At 45.1% G+C, this 16,573-nt stretch overlaps 3 protein-coding genes across 3 annotated transcripts; 2 read left to right on the plus strand and 1 right to left on the minus strand.

Annotated features, from left to right (window-relative positions):
• LOC120700201 (phytoene synthase 2, chloroplastic-like) lies at positions 1-3,101 on the plus strand. Its single transcript, XM_039984420.1, has 6 exons — positions 1-526; positions 1,428-1,478; positions 1,586-1,758; positions 1,878-2,113; positions 2,393-2,585; positions 2,706-3,101. The coding sequence occupies exons 1-6, from the start codon at positions 133-135 to the stop codon at positions 2,853-2,855; spliced, it is 1,197 nt and encodes a 398-aa protein (XP_039840354.1). The 5' UTR covers positions 1-132; the 3' UTR covers positions 2,856-3,101.
• Positions 3,102-4,511: 1,410 nt separating this feature from the next.
• On the plus strand, positions 4,512-13,840 carry LOC120700204 (anaphase-promoting complex subunit 5-like). Its single transcript, XM_039984421.1, has 20 exons — positions 4,512-5,317; positions 5,707-5,866; positions 5,967-6,082; positions 6,186-6,423; positions 7,197-7,290; positions 7,408-7,486; positions 7,595-7,680; positions 8,307-8,439; positions 8,549-8,581; positions 9,284-9,538; positions 9,843-9,920; positions 10,034-10,305; positions 10,822-10,881; positions 11,047-11,114; positions 11,224-11,329; positions 12,151-12,292; positions 12,497-12,595; positions 12,699-12,963; positions 13,232-13,299; positions 13,420-13,840. Exons 1-20 carry the CDS (start codon positions 5,087-5,089, stop codon positions 13,573-13,575), a joined length of 2,739 nt encoding a protein of 912 aa, XP_039840355.1. The 5' UTR covers positions 4,512-5,086; the 3' UTR covers positions 13,576-13,840.
• Positions 13,841-15,557: 1,717 nt separating this feature from the next.
• On the minus strand, positions 15,558-16,367 carry LOC120700205 (auxin-responsive protein SAUR71-like). The gene has a single exon (XM_039984422.1). It carries the CDS (start codon positions 16,244-16,246, stop codon positions 15,893-15,895), a length of 354 nt encoding a protein of 117 aa, XP_039840356.1. The 5' UTR covers positions 16,247-16,367; the 3' UTR covers positions 15,558-15,892.
• Positions 16,368-16,573: the final 206 nt, after the last annotated feature.

Consider the following 16,573-nt stretch of genomic DNA (forward strand, 5'->3'; position numbering starts at 1 on the left):
CCCGAGAAGAGGAGAGGCCGCGAGCCCACCCAACAGCACGAGGCACGAGCGCTCTCGCTCACGAGTCACACACACTTCCCACCCAATCCATCCGCCACCGCCGCCCGATCCCTCCCTCCGATCCTCGCCGGAATGGCGGGCTCCTCCGCGGTCTGGGCCGCGCACCACGCCAGCTGCAGGCCCCAGCACCCGCCCACCTCCTCCTCGTCCCAGCGCCCGCGCCGGGGCGCCGGCGTCCTCCCGCTCCCGCCCAGGCGGGGCGGCGCCTCCCTCGCCGCCGCCGCGGCCACCGCCACCGCGGCGCCGCCCGTGGCGAGGACGGCGTCGGAGGAGGCCGTCTACGAGGTCGTGCTGCGGCAGGCGGCGCTCGTGGAGGGCGCCGTCGCGAGCGCCGCGGCGGCGCGGCGGCGCCCGCGCTGGGCGGAGGAGAAGGAGGAGGAGGGGCTCCGCGGGTGGGGCCTCCTCGGCGACGCCTACGACCGCTGCGGCGAGGTCTGCGCCGAGTACGCCAAGACCTTCTACCTCGGTCAGTCAGTCCCGTGCTACCTCTCCGATCCTCCTCTTCCCGTTATTATTATCTAATAGTTAATTAATTCATTCCCGGCTACCTGCGTAGTACGGTTACTAGTTAACCAGCGCTAGCCGAATGGGAGCCAAGTGGTGTGGACTGTGGAGCCATTAGATTCCGTTGCCCTAGCCACCCGTCCTAGCATGCGATTCCGGCTAGCGCGATTCAGGGAATGCTTTTTAAATTTTTCATCGTATCAGCTTTTAACTAGTTTAACTAGATAATTGTGGTACCTACTTGTGACATTCATATACACTCCCAAGTCCTAACAGCGAGCGATCAGTGCTCCAAACCTCTGCACAACAACCCTGAACATTTGAGCTCCCTATAAAATTAGGAAGATGCCGCCCCCCACTGTCCCTAGCCGGATCCGCAGCCCACATGAGGGACTGCTCGCCCGGGTCTCTACAACTGGACACGTTATTACGACATTCAGAATCCTGCGCCGCGCCGACCTCAGTAGGTGACAAGACGGTGCACGTGGGTGCTGGGTGCTGTCCGTCTTGGCCGTCTATCTCAAGGGAATGATCCAACCGCAGCGATTGCGCGCTTTTATATTTTCGGCTGTGGACTTATGGACTACTGGCAGCAGCTGATTGATTTCTATTTCTTCAATAAGTTCAGTGCTCAGGTTCAGGCCTGGGAGTGATTGGTGGGGTTTGGGTGATCGATGATCTGGAGGCGCATGGGCTTGATTTAATCAGCTTAGTTTTCTACCTTTTTTAAAGCATCTTGGATCTCTGACCTTATTATAAGTTAATAAGTGGTGTGTTTTTTCTATTGCCATGACCATATGGGCCTATGACTGAGTACCGGTAGCTTCATCATTAGTACTGACATTTGATATCATCTGTTTCAGGCACACAGCTTATGACTCCTGAAAGGCGCGAAGCTGTCTGGGCAATCTATGGTAAGTTGTGGATTTACCTATCCCTGTCAGTTTTGGAAACTAACCTTCTAAACCTTGTTTGTGAAGTCGCAGTTTCTCATGTGCTTTTGTCCCCTTTAATTTTGCAGTATGGTGCAGAAGAACCGACGAACTAGTGGATGGTCCTAACGCGTCGTACATCACACCGACTGCTCTTGATCGGTGGGAGAAGCGGCTAGAAGATCTTTTCGAAGGCCGTCCGTATGACATGTACGATGCAGCCCTCTCAGACACGGTGTCAAAGTTTCCGGTAGATATCCAGGTAAAAAATCAGCCAACTGAAACTGCCGCGACATGTCTTGAAGATCCAATAGTAAATTTAGAAATTACTGCAATTTACTGATTGTTCTGCAACATTGCAATTTTGTTTTCTATTCACAGCCATTCAAAGATATGATTGAAGGGATGAGGCTTGACTTGTGGAAGTCGAGGTACAGGACCTTTGATGAGCTCTACCTCTACTGCTACTACGTCGCTGGCACAGTTGGCCTCATGACAGTTCCTGTAATGGGCATCGCCCCAGACTCAAAGGCCTCTACTGAGAGCGTGTACAATGCTGCACTGGCTCTTGGCATCGCTAACCAACTGACGAATATTCTCAGAGATGTAGGCGAAGAGTAAGTACCAACTTTATCCACCACTAAGCATATAATTGTGTTTTGGATCAGTGCCAGGCCTACATCTGTTTGACACGGCACCCGATAATTTTTATATCAAACACTTATGCGATATTATCTAGGGCAGAATATAGTATTTAAAATGCTAGTTGGTGCACTGTATTTTACTCTGCCTAATTGTCAGCAAGGAACATGTTAACTTGTCGCTGTTCAGTATAATTTTTTCTTCCTTTTCTTGATTGTGATGTAGTGTGTCTGTTGTTGTGGATGGAATTTCAGTGCAAGGAGAGGGAGAATATACCTTCCACTGGACGAGCTTGCACAGGCAGGTCTGACGGAAGATGACATTTTCAGAGGGAAAGTGACTGATAAGTGGAGGAGATTCATGAAGGGCCAGATTCAGCGTGCCAGGTTGTTCTTCGACGAGGCTGAGAAGGGTGTGGCCCATCTAGACTCTGCGAGCAGATGGCCGGTATGTGAGCCTCGAAAATTCTGCATTTAACTATGCCTACAATTTGAATCTCCAGGAAAACTGCTGTTTCTATTAACTGGCTCCGAATCGCTCACTCTTTCCACAATTCTGCTGTTGCAGGTCCTCGCGTCCCTCTGGCTGTACAGGCAGATCCTCGATGCCATCGAGGCGAATGACTACAACAACTTCACCAAGCGCGCCTATGTAGCCAAGGCGAAGAAGCTGCTGTCGCTGCCAGCCGCGTACGCAAGAGCAGCTGTTGGGTCATGATGCGTCTGAAGATCAGATGTTCATTTTTTTTTCTTCTCTCAGCTTGGTGTTCCCTTTTTTTTTCTTTTTTTTTGGGAGATCTGTTGGGTGTTGTATATAATCAGCTTCAGTTGCCTGCATGGCATAAGCCTGTGTGTCACACACAGTTGTTAGTCTAGGGGACCAGGTCCCTCAATACTCAGCTCTTGTCACGACACAGAATGGAAAGAAAGTTAGAATTCAAGAAGCATTATTAGTTGTGGATAACTGTTCTCCCTGCACCACTTCTCTTCGGAGTCCAGGCTCAGATACTTTTCAGGTGCTGTTATTCTGTTTTGGGGTAAATCAGACTGCCTTAATCTTGCATTGTTGAATGACGGACTGTGCTAACCTGCCACTGACATTTTTAACTAGTTTTAGCCTTGTTATTAGTGGCGAGCGGTGTGAGGCTGGTGCTCTCTGAAATGTGTAGAAATGAGAGCCGCAACTGGCTGTGGTCCGGTGCATGTGACTGGTTGTCTCTGCCTGCTTCTGCTGGCTTTACCTGTGGTGAGTCTGCAGATTAGTGGCCGGTAACTATGGGAATGGGAGTGTGCACGCGCTGCAAGTGGCATATCAGACACTACTGCGCCTGTGGTTGGGAGAGAGGCTCGCCCTAAGGGCACGTACAATGATGCAGACAGCTACCGTCTGTAAGTACATTGAACAGTGTATACAAATAGTAAATAGACAGTTTGTACAATGAATCGTCTATTTAGCTGTCTACAAACTATTTAATAAATATATGTGACCATGATCTAGTCTAAATAAGATCTTTGTATGCATTTTTGTTGCATCTTTGAAACAATTGAGATCAATAAAAAAAGATGAATAGAAAAAAGTTAAAAACTAATAGAAAATAAAAAAAAGCTAATAGAAAATAAAAAAATAAAAAAGACCCCCTACAGTCCTACACCCACGAGCCAATGATGGCCCAACCTTATCTCCCCTCTGCGACCTTTTTTTCTACAAAATCCAGTGCCCCAATATTTTCCGTTTGCTATGTCGTCCCATGAACTCTCTCATCCTCTCTCCGTTGAATCTCTTCTTCCTCTCAAGTGGTGGCCAGGGAGAGCAGGCTGCAGGCAAGCTGGCTAGGGGGTTGCAGGCGTGGTGGCGAGCGCGTGATGCAAAGGGCGCGGCGGTGGCGCAGCGCGGGCAGGCGTGAGCGGTGGCGCAGTGGCCTCCTCCAGCGGGCACCCGCTAGCGGCGGCGCATCGGCCACCTCCGGTGGGCAGGTGAGAGTGGTGGCGCAGACCACCTCCGGCGAGCCGGTGCGAGCGGCGAGATTAGCTCCTTCGACAGATTCTCCCGTGCCAAAACGCTCGCGCGCACAGCACATCGGAGCACACCGGATCCCTCGCCACCGTAGGTGAGTCGAAGCTGCAGCTACAACGGCTTCCTCAGCGTCGATTTGGCCTCTGAGCACGAGCCAACGCCGTCGTCTCGCGAGACGACGGCACAAGCCGTTTACACATTTAATCATCTTGATAAACGGGATAAACCGTATATAGACGACTTCTTAATTGCCGTTGTACATGCCCTAAGCCACATCCTGTGATACACACCGGTGTGAGTTGGATGGCCTCGCTTGCAGGATGAAAGGTGGCGAAAGCTTCAACCCTTTTCTTCAGTAAAAAAAAAGTTTTTCCTGACAAGAGTGAAAAAGAAAGGAACCCTGAAGAGACAGGAGGGAGGAAATGTCTATTTGGCGTCCTCTGCTCGGACTTGGGCTTTTCCCTTCAACTTTAGTAATAGACATAAGACTGACCCTTTTCTTCAGTAAAAAAAAGTTTTTCCTGACAAGAGTGAAAAAGAAAGGAACCCTGAAGAGACAGGAGGGAGGAAATGTCTATTTGGCGTCCTCTGCTCGGACTTGGGCTTTTCCCTTCAACTTTAGTAATAGACATAAGACTGTCTTCAACGATGAGACGTAGACCGGTTTTTGCTGACACGGAAAAATATCGTGCGAAAGGAAAATAAACAAAAATTTCAGCCAATAAATTGATGATTGGGTCGAGATTACTACACGAAGCCCACACGTCTCTAACTTTAGGCCCATCTTTCGTCATTGGGCTCCAATCCGCGCGACGAAGGCCCAAAGCCCCAAACCTCACTCCTCCACGCTCCGCCGTTTCGTCACCGAGCCAAAAAAGAGGAGAAATTCCCTTTTCAAAACCCTCGTCGCCGGCGGCGACGGCCCGGCGGCGTCCATGAGCCTGTTTGCTGGGGTCGGCGGCGGCGCGGGGTCGGCGGACCCGGCGTCCGTGGGCGGGACCGGTAGGGCGCTTCTGGAGCTGACGCCGCACAAGATCGCGGTGTGCCACCTCGTGCAGGCCTTCGCGCCGCCGGCGCAGTCGGGGGGCGACTCCGTGCCGCCCTTCCCGTTCGAGTCCGTCGCCCACCACAACCGCCTCGGGCTCTTCCTCTTCACGCTCACCCGGGTACGCCCATACGCGCGCTTGCTTGCTCCCCCTCGAAATGCTGCTCTGCTCATGGTCCTGTCGATGCCCTGTGCTCGCTACCTAAGCTGAATGGTGCTGTGGAGTTTTTTTATATATATATTTAGATTGGGAGCGTCAAGATCTCAAGGATTTTGGAATTAGCTCCATGATTTTGTGAAACCCCGTAGTATATGCACTTGTGCTAGACTGTAGACCCAGCTTGTTCTTCCTGCGAGCAAATGAACCACTGTTTACTCGAAATTTTGGTGCCCTGTCGATCTTTTCTAACAGCTGTATTCTTGTGACCGCACAACTATTTCTTCGGTCCGCCATTTCCTTCTATTTCTCGCAGAGGTGTGGCGGGTATGCTTAACTTATTAATCTTGTAGTCGTGCGATGATTTTCGGGAGCCTTCACTGGAGGAACTTCTGAGGCAGCTGAAGGTGGTAGACAATTTAACTAATGGTTGGCTGTGTGAGCAGCTGACAAGTACCCTGTCAGCGCTGAACTCGCCTGATGATTTGTTCAACTTTTTCGATAAGCTACGAGGTGATGGTCACATGTTATGTTTATGTTTTCGGGTCATTTATGTTTACTCAATAGAGATCCATTCAATTATACAGCTAACTCTGAAATGATTTTTTGCCAGGTGTGCTCACTGCACCCGAAGGTGCAAGTGCCGAGGACATATTTCTGGATCCAAATAGTCAACTTGGAGTTTTCCTTCGCTGCTGCATACTTGCCTTCAATTCAATGACCTTTGAGGTGCTACAAGTAGTATAAGACATCAACAACAACTTGTTCTTCACATATCTTGCCTCCCCCCTTCCCTTTAAGACACTGATGCGTTCACTGAAAATCTATGTAGGGTGTATGCCATCTTTTGGCAGATCTTGTGATGTACTGTAACTCCACCTATGCTTCATATGACTTGGCAGAAGATGAGGACTTCGATACTGAAATGAACAACTTGATGGATGCTGACATAGGTTCTCAAGCTGGTATATTTGAGAAATACCCCCAAAGTTATGCCTCTGAGAGCCATATGGGGGAGAGCTCTTCAGCTCGAACTTGCGCACCAATGTCACTCCATGATTTTGATGAAAGTATGTCTGAATTGTAAACTCTATCATGATTTCTTCTTTGATTTTAGTAGAAGCATACAATCTCTGCAAGATGCCAAAAAAGAAATAAATATAAAGCGCATAGACATTTTCTGACCGAAGTCCAGAATGAAAGGAAAAGGGACGATCATAACCTGGAAGGATAGCTGTCCCATGTTTCTTTTTTGCATATTTTTTTCTGTAATCTGGAACAATGGAAATGGCTGTCCAGTTTCCATTGCGTGAATTAGTATTTGATTCTAAGGAACAGTATCCAGTACGAGTATTTTTTTGACTCCAAGGTTATTGAGTTTGCATCCTAACATGTTACAATATTGGCATTGGGTACTAGAGAACTGGGCTAGCCCAGATAGATTGCTTCCAAAGTCCATACTCCCAGAGCATCTATGTAATTGCATCTAGCTGGATTACTGTTGTAGCTTTCTTTTTATTTTGTCATATAATATTATATACTTATCTTGCCTACAAGCATTCACCATCATGTTTCTGTCTCAAATACCATCCTGAAAAAGCAGAGCATTGCAAGTTATATTTTGGTATAATTTGTGATATTTCTTTTTTTTTTGTACTTGTGCTAGTTAGTTGGTTTATATTACCAAATAGATTAGGGGTACAAGTTTTTTTAAAATTTTATAGTGCAGCTTCTCAATACTTTATGCAATATTGTTGTGGAGAGTTATTTTAGTTTTATCTGGGTGTCAAAAGGAAGATCTTCTTTTAAAAAGCTTTATTGATATTTTCCTTTTTTATGCTAGCTAATACTTTTAAAGTGGATGACAACCCAACATGTCTGAGATCAAGGTGGCAATTAGAGGCATATCTTAACCAACAAGCTGATATTCTTGAGAAGTGAGTATCTATTATCAAATGTAGCAGGCTAAATAGTAAATACTACCACAAACTTGCTCTACTCTTCTAAAAGGACATGAAAGATAAAACTCTTTAGTGACTAATCTTCTGTTATAGGGATCCAAGCTCAGTGCCTTTGAATTCATTTAATGCCACAATGACACGGCTTCAAACATTAGCTCCGGAGCTTCATCGTGTAAGTTATGGCACAGTGACTGCCTTTAATTTTCTAGGAAACTCTGGAACCGTGAATGTTTCCTAAATGCCAATCGTTGATTTTTCGTATTCATGTTCTGCTTGTCAGGTCCAATTCTTGCAGTACTTGAATGCACTTTGCCATGATGACTATGTTGCTTCACTGGATAATCTTCACCGCTACTTTGATTACAGGTCAGTCGCATTGTCCCTATTATATGATGGGCTGTGCCTCGTATTTAACCATCTTCTTAGTAAGTATATAGCAGTTTTGAACATTTAGTGACAAAGTCAAGACTGGGTCGTGCTTGATGTTTTGGCCCACTGTTCTGTTCATTCAAACAAATGTTAACAAAGTATTCACTTTAGTAAATCAATGGCTACTAACCAAGTATGCCAGTTATAGGAATGGAATCATGGAATGCTAATCTCTAGCATGTTTAATGTACTACATGGCCTTTCTGTTCGCTTTTAAGAATGCTGCAGTCTATCTATTTACCTCAATTTCTTTTGCTTTTTTATTAGCAAGATAGATGGAATTGTGATAATACAATGTACAAGGTTGCCCTTAGGCTAGATCATGAAAGCACATATGTGAAGTAAAACCACCACAGGAATATTCATTTACCATTGTGTTTTTTTGTTTCCTTATTCAGTTTTGCTCAATACTTCATTAACCATTATTCCCTTCTTGCTACCTAACACTTCAAGTTAAGAAGAAGCTTATGAAATCATGACATGTTTTGCATGAACTTTTGTCGGAAACATATAGAACTCTTGTAAGCATGTTCTTATTTGGTCATTCTATGTGGTTGATGTAGTGCAGGGATGCAAGGACTTTTTGGTCGTTCTATGTCTCCAATGCAAGATATTGTTGTTGGAAAGTATGAGAGTGCCCTGCTATGCTTAGGCAACTTGCATTGTTACTTTGGACATCCTAAGAAAGCCCTAGAGGTAATGTAACATATTCACTTTTCTTGTTTTGTACTATCAGCCCATCACTTTTTGGAACTACTTTTTTCATTGCAAATTGTTTATGCTCTGTTGGCTTGCTTTCTTCCAGGCATTTGCAGAAGCAGTGCGTGTTTCTCAAATGGTAAGTTACTGAATTGGTATCTTTCTGAGATATGCTTGTATCCAATTATTTTGAATGAAACTTGAAATTAAATTTGTCTCGAACTACTAAAGATACATGAGGAAAGCTTCAGTTAATTTTTCTATTGCTAAGATAGTTCTGGCGGGATGGTTTGGATTTTCCTATATTTTAGCCACATTGTTGGTCCACGAAATTATATTCTGGTCTCTCTGTTTAGTTCCAAATAATTCTATATTGAACAATAACTGTCAGTTGAAATAAAATCTTGTAACCTGATAGGATGATGCATCATCAAATTTCATTAGTCTTTGTAAATATGACACTCCCAGTCCCCAGCATGTTTTAATAGTATCACAGCTTGAAAAATACACTCCTTGTCATAGAGTTTCAGTTCTGTCCTATCAGGTTCTTAAATATATATTGTATCTATGTGTCTCCTGGAATGCCAAGGTGACATGACAATTTTTGGAAGATGCATCTCTCCAAATTTTTAGTTGAACAGCCTTTTGTTGAAGCCCCTTGGTTCATCAGAGTCCAATTTTTCGAATGTTCAGATTGCTAAATTAGGGATTTTTGGTATAAGTTCTCGTACATAAACAAAATTTGAGGTTTGCTGTGTTTCCCAATGATATTAACATTTATGCAAACTAATAGGTGCTCTTCAGTTGTGCTAACAGATCCTACATTTTGTTTTTTTCCCAGAATAATGATGATTCATGCCTAGCCTATGTATTAGGAGCAATTTCCAATCTATTATCAAAGATAGGCATGTCAAACACAGTTGGAATAATCAGTTCGCCATATTCACTCGGGACCAATATTGGACTGGGCACACCATTATCGATTCAGCAACAGTTACTCGTTCTTTTAAAGAGATCACTCAAGAGAGCTGATATATTGAAACTTCCTAGCTTGCTATCCTTTGATCACCTTTCTCTGGCAAAATTCGACCTGAAGGTACGATCCCTGCTAGTATTGGTATTATTTGATTGTAGGAAAACATCATTAATACATTGCCATGGTTAAGTTCATTTATTATCCATCTGTGCATCTCTCTCCTAGTTATATCACTATTTGAACTTGACTCATCTTCGAACTTACAGTTTGGTAGTTGCTGTATTGATATTACTATTACTAGGCATCAGTCCTTTGATCTTGAAAGGACTAGATGCGACTTAAGAATACTCAGTGTACTTCACAGATCATTGTTATCTTTTTATCCTTTTCTTCTGACTGTAAACCTTTGTTTCTCACTTGGCAGCATGTCCAAAGACCACTAGTCTCCTTTGGTCCCAATGCATCTACAAAGCTTAGAACATGTCCTGCAGATGTCTGTAAGGTATGCTGCACTTACTTTAAACTCAAATCATTATGCACATCCTTGCGAGCAGCGTATATATTTACCTCTATACTAAAGTATTAATAATTTCTCTCATGTTTTTTCTTTTGCAGAATTTGAGATTAAGTACCCGTGTGTTGACTGACTTTGGAACAGATGCTCTATCTACCTCAAATGATAATGGTAGTTTTAGCACTTCGTGGCTTAGGAATCTGTCTGCTGCTTCCAACTCATGGCGTAGCAGTTCTATGAAATCTACAAAGTTACATAATGACTTCGACAATTTCCATTATCTTGCACAGCCAAGTCCAGTACCTGCACCAGTATTGCAATTAGCTGGCTCAGGATATTTGCTGAGAGCCACCGCATGGGAGCACTATGGGAGGTACTATCTGTTTTCTGTTAATGCAACTTATGCAAGGGTTCAATTTTCGTAGCGGTTGTCTTACAATCTTTTCCAGCTTGTAAAGTGTTGTATTGTGGAAAGGGAGGGTTTGGAATTTGGATAAGCAATGAACAAGTGTTCCTTGCAACTAATAAAGACCAGATACCTGGCAAACAAACTAAAAGAGCTTTGCTCATAGTGGCTACTAGCGATTGATATTTTATTTGGTACCAGGAATTATCAGCCTTAAGCCTATAGTACCTTACCCTTTGGTCTATAGTACTATCATCTTATAAAAATAAGACCTTTTAGACAATCCAGGTATTGTGTGTTTTACTGCAGCCCCCGATCCACTTATCTGTCTTGCTTGTTTTCTATTTGCTAGAGGTTCTTTTCATTACGTTTTTATGGTTGTTTTATGTCATATCAAATCATATCTTAGAGTGTGCTATAATTCTACCTACACCCTTTCTAGAAAAGTAATATTTTCTATTTTTTTGTCAACCCTCTTAACAGTGCTCCGATGGTACGAATGAATGCTCTGGTCTATGCAACTTGCTTTGCTGATGCTGCAAGGTGGGAATGTGGTAAAATTTAGTTACTGTTCAATACCTTTACTTCTTTATATATTGTACTGCCACTATTCTTTTAACTGTCTCATGCAGTCTTTAACTTTTGAATTAAATCTTCGTGATGCTTTGCAAACCTGGATTTGTGATGGCATTGTATTTTTTACTACAGTTCATCAGAGTTGTCACTAGCTTATGTCAAGCTAATTCAACAATTGGCAGTGTTCAAAGGATATTCTGGTTAGTTCTCATGCAACCTATATGTGCTATAGCTGTAGGCTGTAGCATCTAAGGACTGTGCAGGTATCCATAGTTTCTCATGGCCTTATATTTTGTGATTTATCTGCAGCTGCATTCTGTGCTCTAAAGCTTGCTGAAAAGAAGTTCCCATCCTCAACAAGTTTGCACATCCAGCTTCTTAGAATGCAGATACTACATGAGCGTGCACTTCATCGGTACAGATCTGTTTCTGCACTTCATTTGGTGAGTAAATTCCCTATATGCCATTGAAAATTTGAGATGATCCCTTATGTGCCATTGAAAATTAGCTCATCCCTTCTATGCCATCGTTTATAACTTTTCATCCCCTCCATGCCATTGCCGTTAACTCTCCCTAACAGATCCGTTAAAGAGTATGGTGAAAAGACAAGAATGCCCCTCCATTCCTTCTCCACTTCTTTTTTTCCCAAGTGGCACACCCCTCCCCATTCCGCCGCCGCCAGAGGATTGGCTGGTGCCGGAGGGAAACTAGCTGTGCGCCTCCCTCCCTCGTGCGGGCCCCGCGTGCCCCCTCCATCAGCCAATCCCATCGCCCCTCCGGCCAGTCGTTCCACGGCCGCCCGCCTCCCGGGACGATCGAGCAGCCTGTGCCCGCAGCCCAGCGCTCAGAGAGGGGGCAGGCAGCACTGTGCGCGGCCACAGCTTGCGTCATCCAGCCCAGGGGATCGCGCGGGGCCGGCCCGGCTTCGCCTGCGCGGGATCCTCGGCGTTGGAATGGGAAGGGGGTGTGCCGCTCGGGAAAAAAGGAAGCAGAGAAGGAATGGAAGGGCACTTTTGTCTTTTCGCCATACCCTTTAACGGATCTGTTAGGGAGAGTTAACAGAAATGGCATGGAGGGGATGAAAAATTATAAATGATGGCATAGAAGGAATGAGCTAATTTTCAATGGCACATAAGGGATCATCTCAATTTTTCAATGGCATACAGGAAATTTACTCTCATTTGGTAGTTGCATTTGGTTTCCATATTCTGATGTGTGTAAAATTGATATATGTAGAGGGCATCTAAAAGTTGCACAGCAAATCTGTGATGAGTTTGGGGTGTTGTCATCTTCTGTCTCTGGAGTAGACATCGAGCTAAAGATAGAAGCTAGTGTACGACGTGCTCGCACTCTACTTGCTGCAAAGCAGTATAGCCAGGTTCTGGACTTGCTTACTTGTTGTGTTTACACAAGAGGCATGCATTTCATCTTCTTTGTTCATTTACCCATGTATCTTACCAAGCACACTGCATGAATGATATTTCCCCTCCTTCCTTTAAGTTTTACAGGGGTCCTCCTGATCCTGGCAATACATGAACTGACAGATTAAGATCTATTTATGACAGCTGACTTCTTTCTGCAGGCTGCAGCTGTGGCCAATTCTCTTTTCTCTACGTGCTACAAGTACAATATGCAAGTTGAGAATGCAAGTGTTCTTTTATTACTTGCTGAAATACATAGAGTAAGATATCCATTTTTGTCTGCAAACTACAACCTGGTAAATACTGCAATCCTGCAGCGAGCAAGCTAGTAATCTTTTTTTTTTTTCTTTCTGATTCTCCCAGAAATCTGACAATGCAGTCCTTGGGCTCCCTTATGCATTAGCCAGCCAATCATTCTGCAAATCATTCAACTTGGATCTTCTTGAAGCCTCAGCCACACTTACTCTTGCTGAGTTGTGGCTGGCTCTTGGATCAAGCCACGCAAAGAGGGCCTTGAGTCTTGTCCACCAGAGCCTTCTCATGATTCTTGGTCATGGTGGACTTGAGCTGTGTGCTCGAGCTCACATTGTTTTAGCAAAGTGCCATTTATCTGATCCGAAATTCTCAGGTATTTTGCCGTACTTTCATGTTACATTAAATTGACAACCTCTTGGCGGATCCTTTTTGTGATATTGTGGTTTAGCAACCACATATTGATCTTTGGCGTGTTTTCCCTAAACATTTTAAGCTAAGGATCTGTAAACTTGTCAGTATATTGATCTGCTCGATACATATACCTAGATGCTAGAAGGTAGACCTGCAAATGATTCTTAAAAATATGGATGCAGTTCTTTCCTTTCCTAGTTCTTCCCTTTATTACCCTCTTATTCTTGCAGTTGCTGAAAATCCTGAAGCTGTCCTGGATCCTCTGAACCAAGCCACCCAAGATCTGCAAGTTTTGGAGGTGAGCTGATTGATCCGGCCTTTCTGTAACACAAGATGTCACTTAGAATCTAACATTCTGTGCTGCTTGCATAAAGACTTGTGGCATCAGATACGCTAAATAATCCCTTGTCCGATGCAGTACCATGAGATGGCAGCAGAGGCATACTATCTGAAGGCAATGGCATACAACCATCTCGGCAAGCTCGACGAGAGGGAGGAAGCCGCGGCTTGTTTCAAGGAGCACATTACTGGCCTCGAAAACCCGCACAACGAAGAGGACTCGCTTGCGTACTGAGATTGCAATGAGCAGCGACTTCCGCAACAATAAAATGTCGCGTGAATGGGTGGTATCCTCAAGTTCCTTGTGAAAAGTCCGACTGTTACTTTTCAAAAAAAAAAAGTCTGGCTGTTGTATACTGTAAAATCGATGCGACTGTTGTAAAATGGACTCCCTGATTGGCATGTAGTTGAGACATTTGTTGCAGAGCATTTACACATGATACATCAGACTCTCCAATATGAAACTGAAACAAGATCGATGAGAGCCGAAGTTGATTTTACTTCTTGTGTTATTCTGAGTTCTCATACAGGTCAACAAATCCTCAGGTTGCATATTTGTGACTTGTTCTGGGTTCTCAGATTGGTCAAAACCTGGCCCAGATAACCTGTCATACATTTTATTTGAATTCCTTGCGTCCTAATCCATCTCTAAGATTTATTTTTGCTGGAATATAATTCTGGTCCTCATTCATCAAGCCACCTGGGCGCCACGGTGGCGCACCACGTACATGCATGTGGACACGGAGCTGAAATTTTCCAGTGATGAGCTGAGTTCTCAGGTTAGGCTGTTCATTCATGGTTGGCTGAGAATTACGTACTAGAAATCTGTTGATGAGCCGTGACATGTCACCAAACAGCCTGCCTGCCGTACGGCGCTGCGCCAATAATTGAGGCGATCGGTACGGTGGAGGGCGTGCGCCCGCAGCCGCCGACACCTTCGTACGTACGTGCACGTGCCGTGCGTGCAAGGAATCATCGACGACCAATCGATTATTTCGTGCTGCATATTATTAGCTGGTTTTAACTGCTCGCTTACCACTACGGTGGAGTAGTTTGTTAGTTTTACTGATCGGTCGGACCCTCCATCGATCTCAAGCAAATGAGGTAAATCACATTTATTTGCCAGGTCGTCAGGCCGCGCGTCATTGTCCCCTGCCGGCACGCACCTGGCCACATCGTCTTCCGCTTGCAGAAAATGAAGCTGACATGCTACTGGCTCCTGCATGTGCATCATCGATCCATGCTGTTTCTATATGCACCGTTTAGGGAGGATTAATTATCCAAATTCCTAAACTGGTTCCGTGTAATATTTAGCTTATGGCAGCATGAGAATTATTCAAAGTCGACCCCTGATGTACTCCGTTCCAAAATATTACAGGTTTGATAAATCTAAATAAAAAAAACTATGTATATAAATATAATATATTTATCTAGATGGATAGCGAAAGCTATGTATATAAAAAAGTCAAAACGATATATAATTTAAAATGGAGGGAGTGAAAAAACGCACACCCTTCACCTGTCTTCTGGTTCAGTTCCTCAATTTCCATAGCCGGTGAAGCCGAAGCTGGGAAGAGCTGTGCGAGATGGGCACATATGCATGACATATAGCATGGTAGTGGTAGCTAGGTTTGTCATTAGGCAATGGACAGTCCATACGGAGAAGTACATCTGCGCTACAAGAATCAAGCTAAGTACTCCCTCCGTTTCAAATTACAAGACATTCCAACAATCTTGGAGAGTCAAAGTTTTTTATGTTTGACCAAATTTATATAATAGAATAATGACATTTATTATATAAACTAAGTACCATTAGATTCTTTAATAGTTATATTTTTATAGTACATCACTTTAATATTATAAATCTTTATATTTCTCTCTATAATTTTGGTCAAGCTTGAGATTGCTTTGACTCTCTAAGATTTTTGAAATGTCTTATAATTTGGAACAGAGGGAGAGGGAGTATGTGATATATGATAGAGCACCGTACCGCACGGCACAGGCTTAGGTCAGGTGTTGTAGTTCGTTGTTGTGCAGGATGGATTTTCTGACCTCAGTACGGAGCTACTTAGTTTATTGGTCAGTGTACATAATTAAAGGGGTGATATTGACCACCCAATGCCAAAACGGGCGATGCATGCAGATAGTGGCACCATATGTATAGTGATCCTGAAAAGGAAGAAAGAAGGTCAAAGTAAGGAGTTTGCAATTTAGCAATGAGTCAACTTAATCCTTCATAGTAGTGTGTGTATATATTTCATTACACAAATTAAAAGCAGTTGAAGCTAGGCAGCTAGCTAGCATGAGAGTAGCTAGTTCATGCTCATGCATGCTCCACCCCTTACCCCTCTCAGCTTATCACTATAACATCAAAGAGGGAGCCAAGGTAGTAGTAATTAACATGAAAGGAAAAAAAAAAAGAGACAAGACCTTAGAAATTAAGCCCGTTTCTCAAAATTCCGGGCTATTTAGCTACACCTCCTAGGCCCAGGCCCAGGCCCACGAGCCCGTCCAGCATCTAGCAGCTAGCCGGCGCCCGGGGGACTAGAGCTCTAGCTACGCGCGCCATCGTCCTCCACCTCCTCCTCGTCGTCGTCGCCGTCAACCAAGGCGAGCGCGCGGCGGAAGACGGCGACGGGGCAGGGGATGCGGATCGGCCCCTGGTGGCGGTACCCGTACTCCTGCGCGGCGCGGCCGAGCAGCTCCGCCAGCGCCGGCGCGCCCAGCAGCTCCGCGCGCACCACGAACCGCTCCACGGCCGCCTCCTCGGCCCCGACGTACACCGGCACGTGCCCCTCCGGCGTCGTCCCCGCGCGCGCCTTCCTCCAGCCGCCGCGCCGCGGGGACGACGCCGACGCCGACGCGCAGTCGCCGACGCGGGAGAGCCGCCGGATCAGCTGCCTCATCTCCGATCAGCAGCGACCGAGGCGTTTCGCTGCCTGGCTGCTGGGATGAGGGCTCCAATTTATAGCGGGCGCGAGCGCGTGGTTGCCGTGACGCTGGCCTGTGGAGCCGCGTGGAACCTGGACCCACTGGTCAGTGGGCTGTCGGGCGCGAGGTGGGGTGGGTGGGCAGGTGGAGTGGAGGAGGGTACAAGTGGGTGTACGGCGTCAGGTACGACGCCCTTTCAGTTTCTTTCTTGGCCTTAATTTTATTTTTTTTTATTTTTTTGTTCTATAGTAGTATATTTGTAAACAGTGTGAGAATATTTGCAAATCTCTTGAGCTTTTCAG

The sequence above is a fragment of the Panicum virgatum genome, chromosome 3K, assembly GCF_016808335.1.
Source record: "Panicum virgatum strain AP13 chromosome 3K, P.virgatum_v5, whole genome shotgun sequence".
NCBI lineage: Eukaryota > Viridiplantae > Streptophyta > Magnoliopsida > Poales > Poaceae > Panicum > Panicum virgatum.

Bases quoted from the DNA above. Each gene is read 5' to 3' on its own strand.
- LOC120700201 (XM_039984420.1), top strand. From the start codon at position 133: ATGGCGGGCTCCTCCGCGGTCTGGGCCGCGCACCACGCCAGCTGCAGG. The intron at 1,759-1,877 runs GTAAAAAATCAG...TTCTATTCACAG, and splicing joins AGTTTCCGGTAGATATCCAG to CCATTCAAAGATATGATTGA. The intron at 2,114-2,392 runs GTAAGTACCAAC...ATGGAATTTCAG, and splicing joins CTCAGAGATGTAGGCGAAGA to TGCAAGGAGAGGGAGAATAT.
- LOC120700204 (XM_039984421.1), top strand. From the start codon at position 5,087: ATGAGCCTGTTTGCTGGGGTCGGCGGCGGCGCGGGGTCGGCGGACCCG. The intron at 9,921-10,033 runs GTATGCTGCACT...TTTCTTTTGCAG, and splicing joins GTCCTGCAGATGTCTGTAAG to AATTTGAGATTAAGTACCCG. The intron at 11,115-11,223 runs GTTAGTTCTCAT...ATTTATCTGCAG, and splicing joins AGTGTTCAAAGGATATTCTG to CTGCATTCTGTGCTCTAAAG.
- LOC120700205 (XM_039984422.1), bottom strand. From the start codon at position 16,246: ATGAGGCAGCTGATCCGGCGGCTCTCCCGCGTCGGCGACTGCGCGTCG.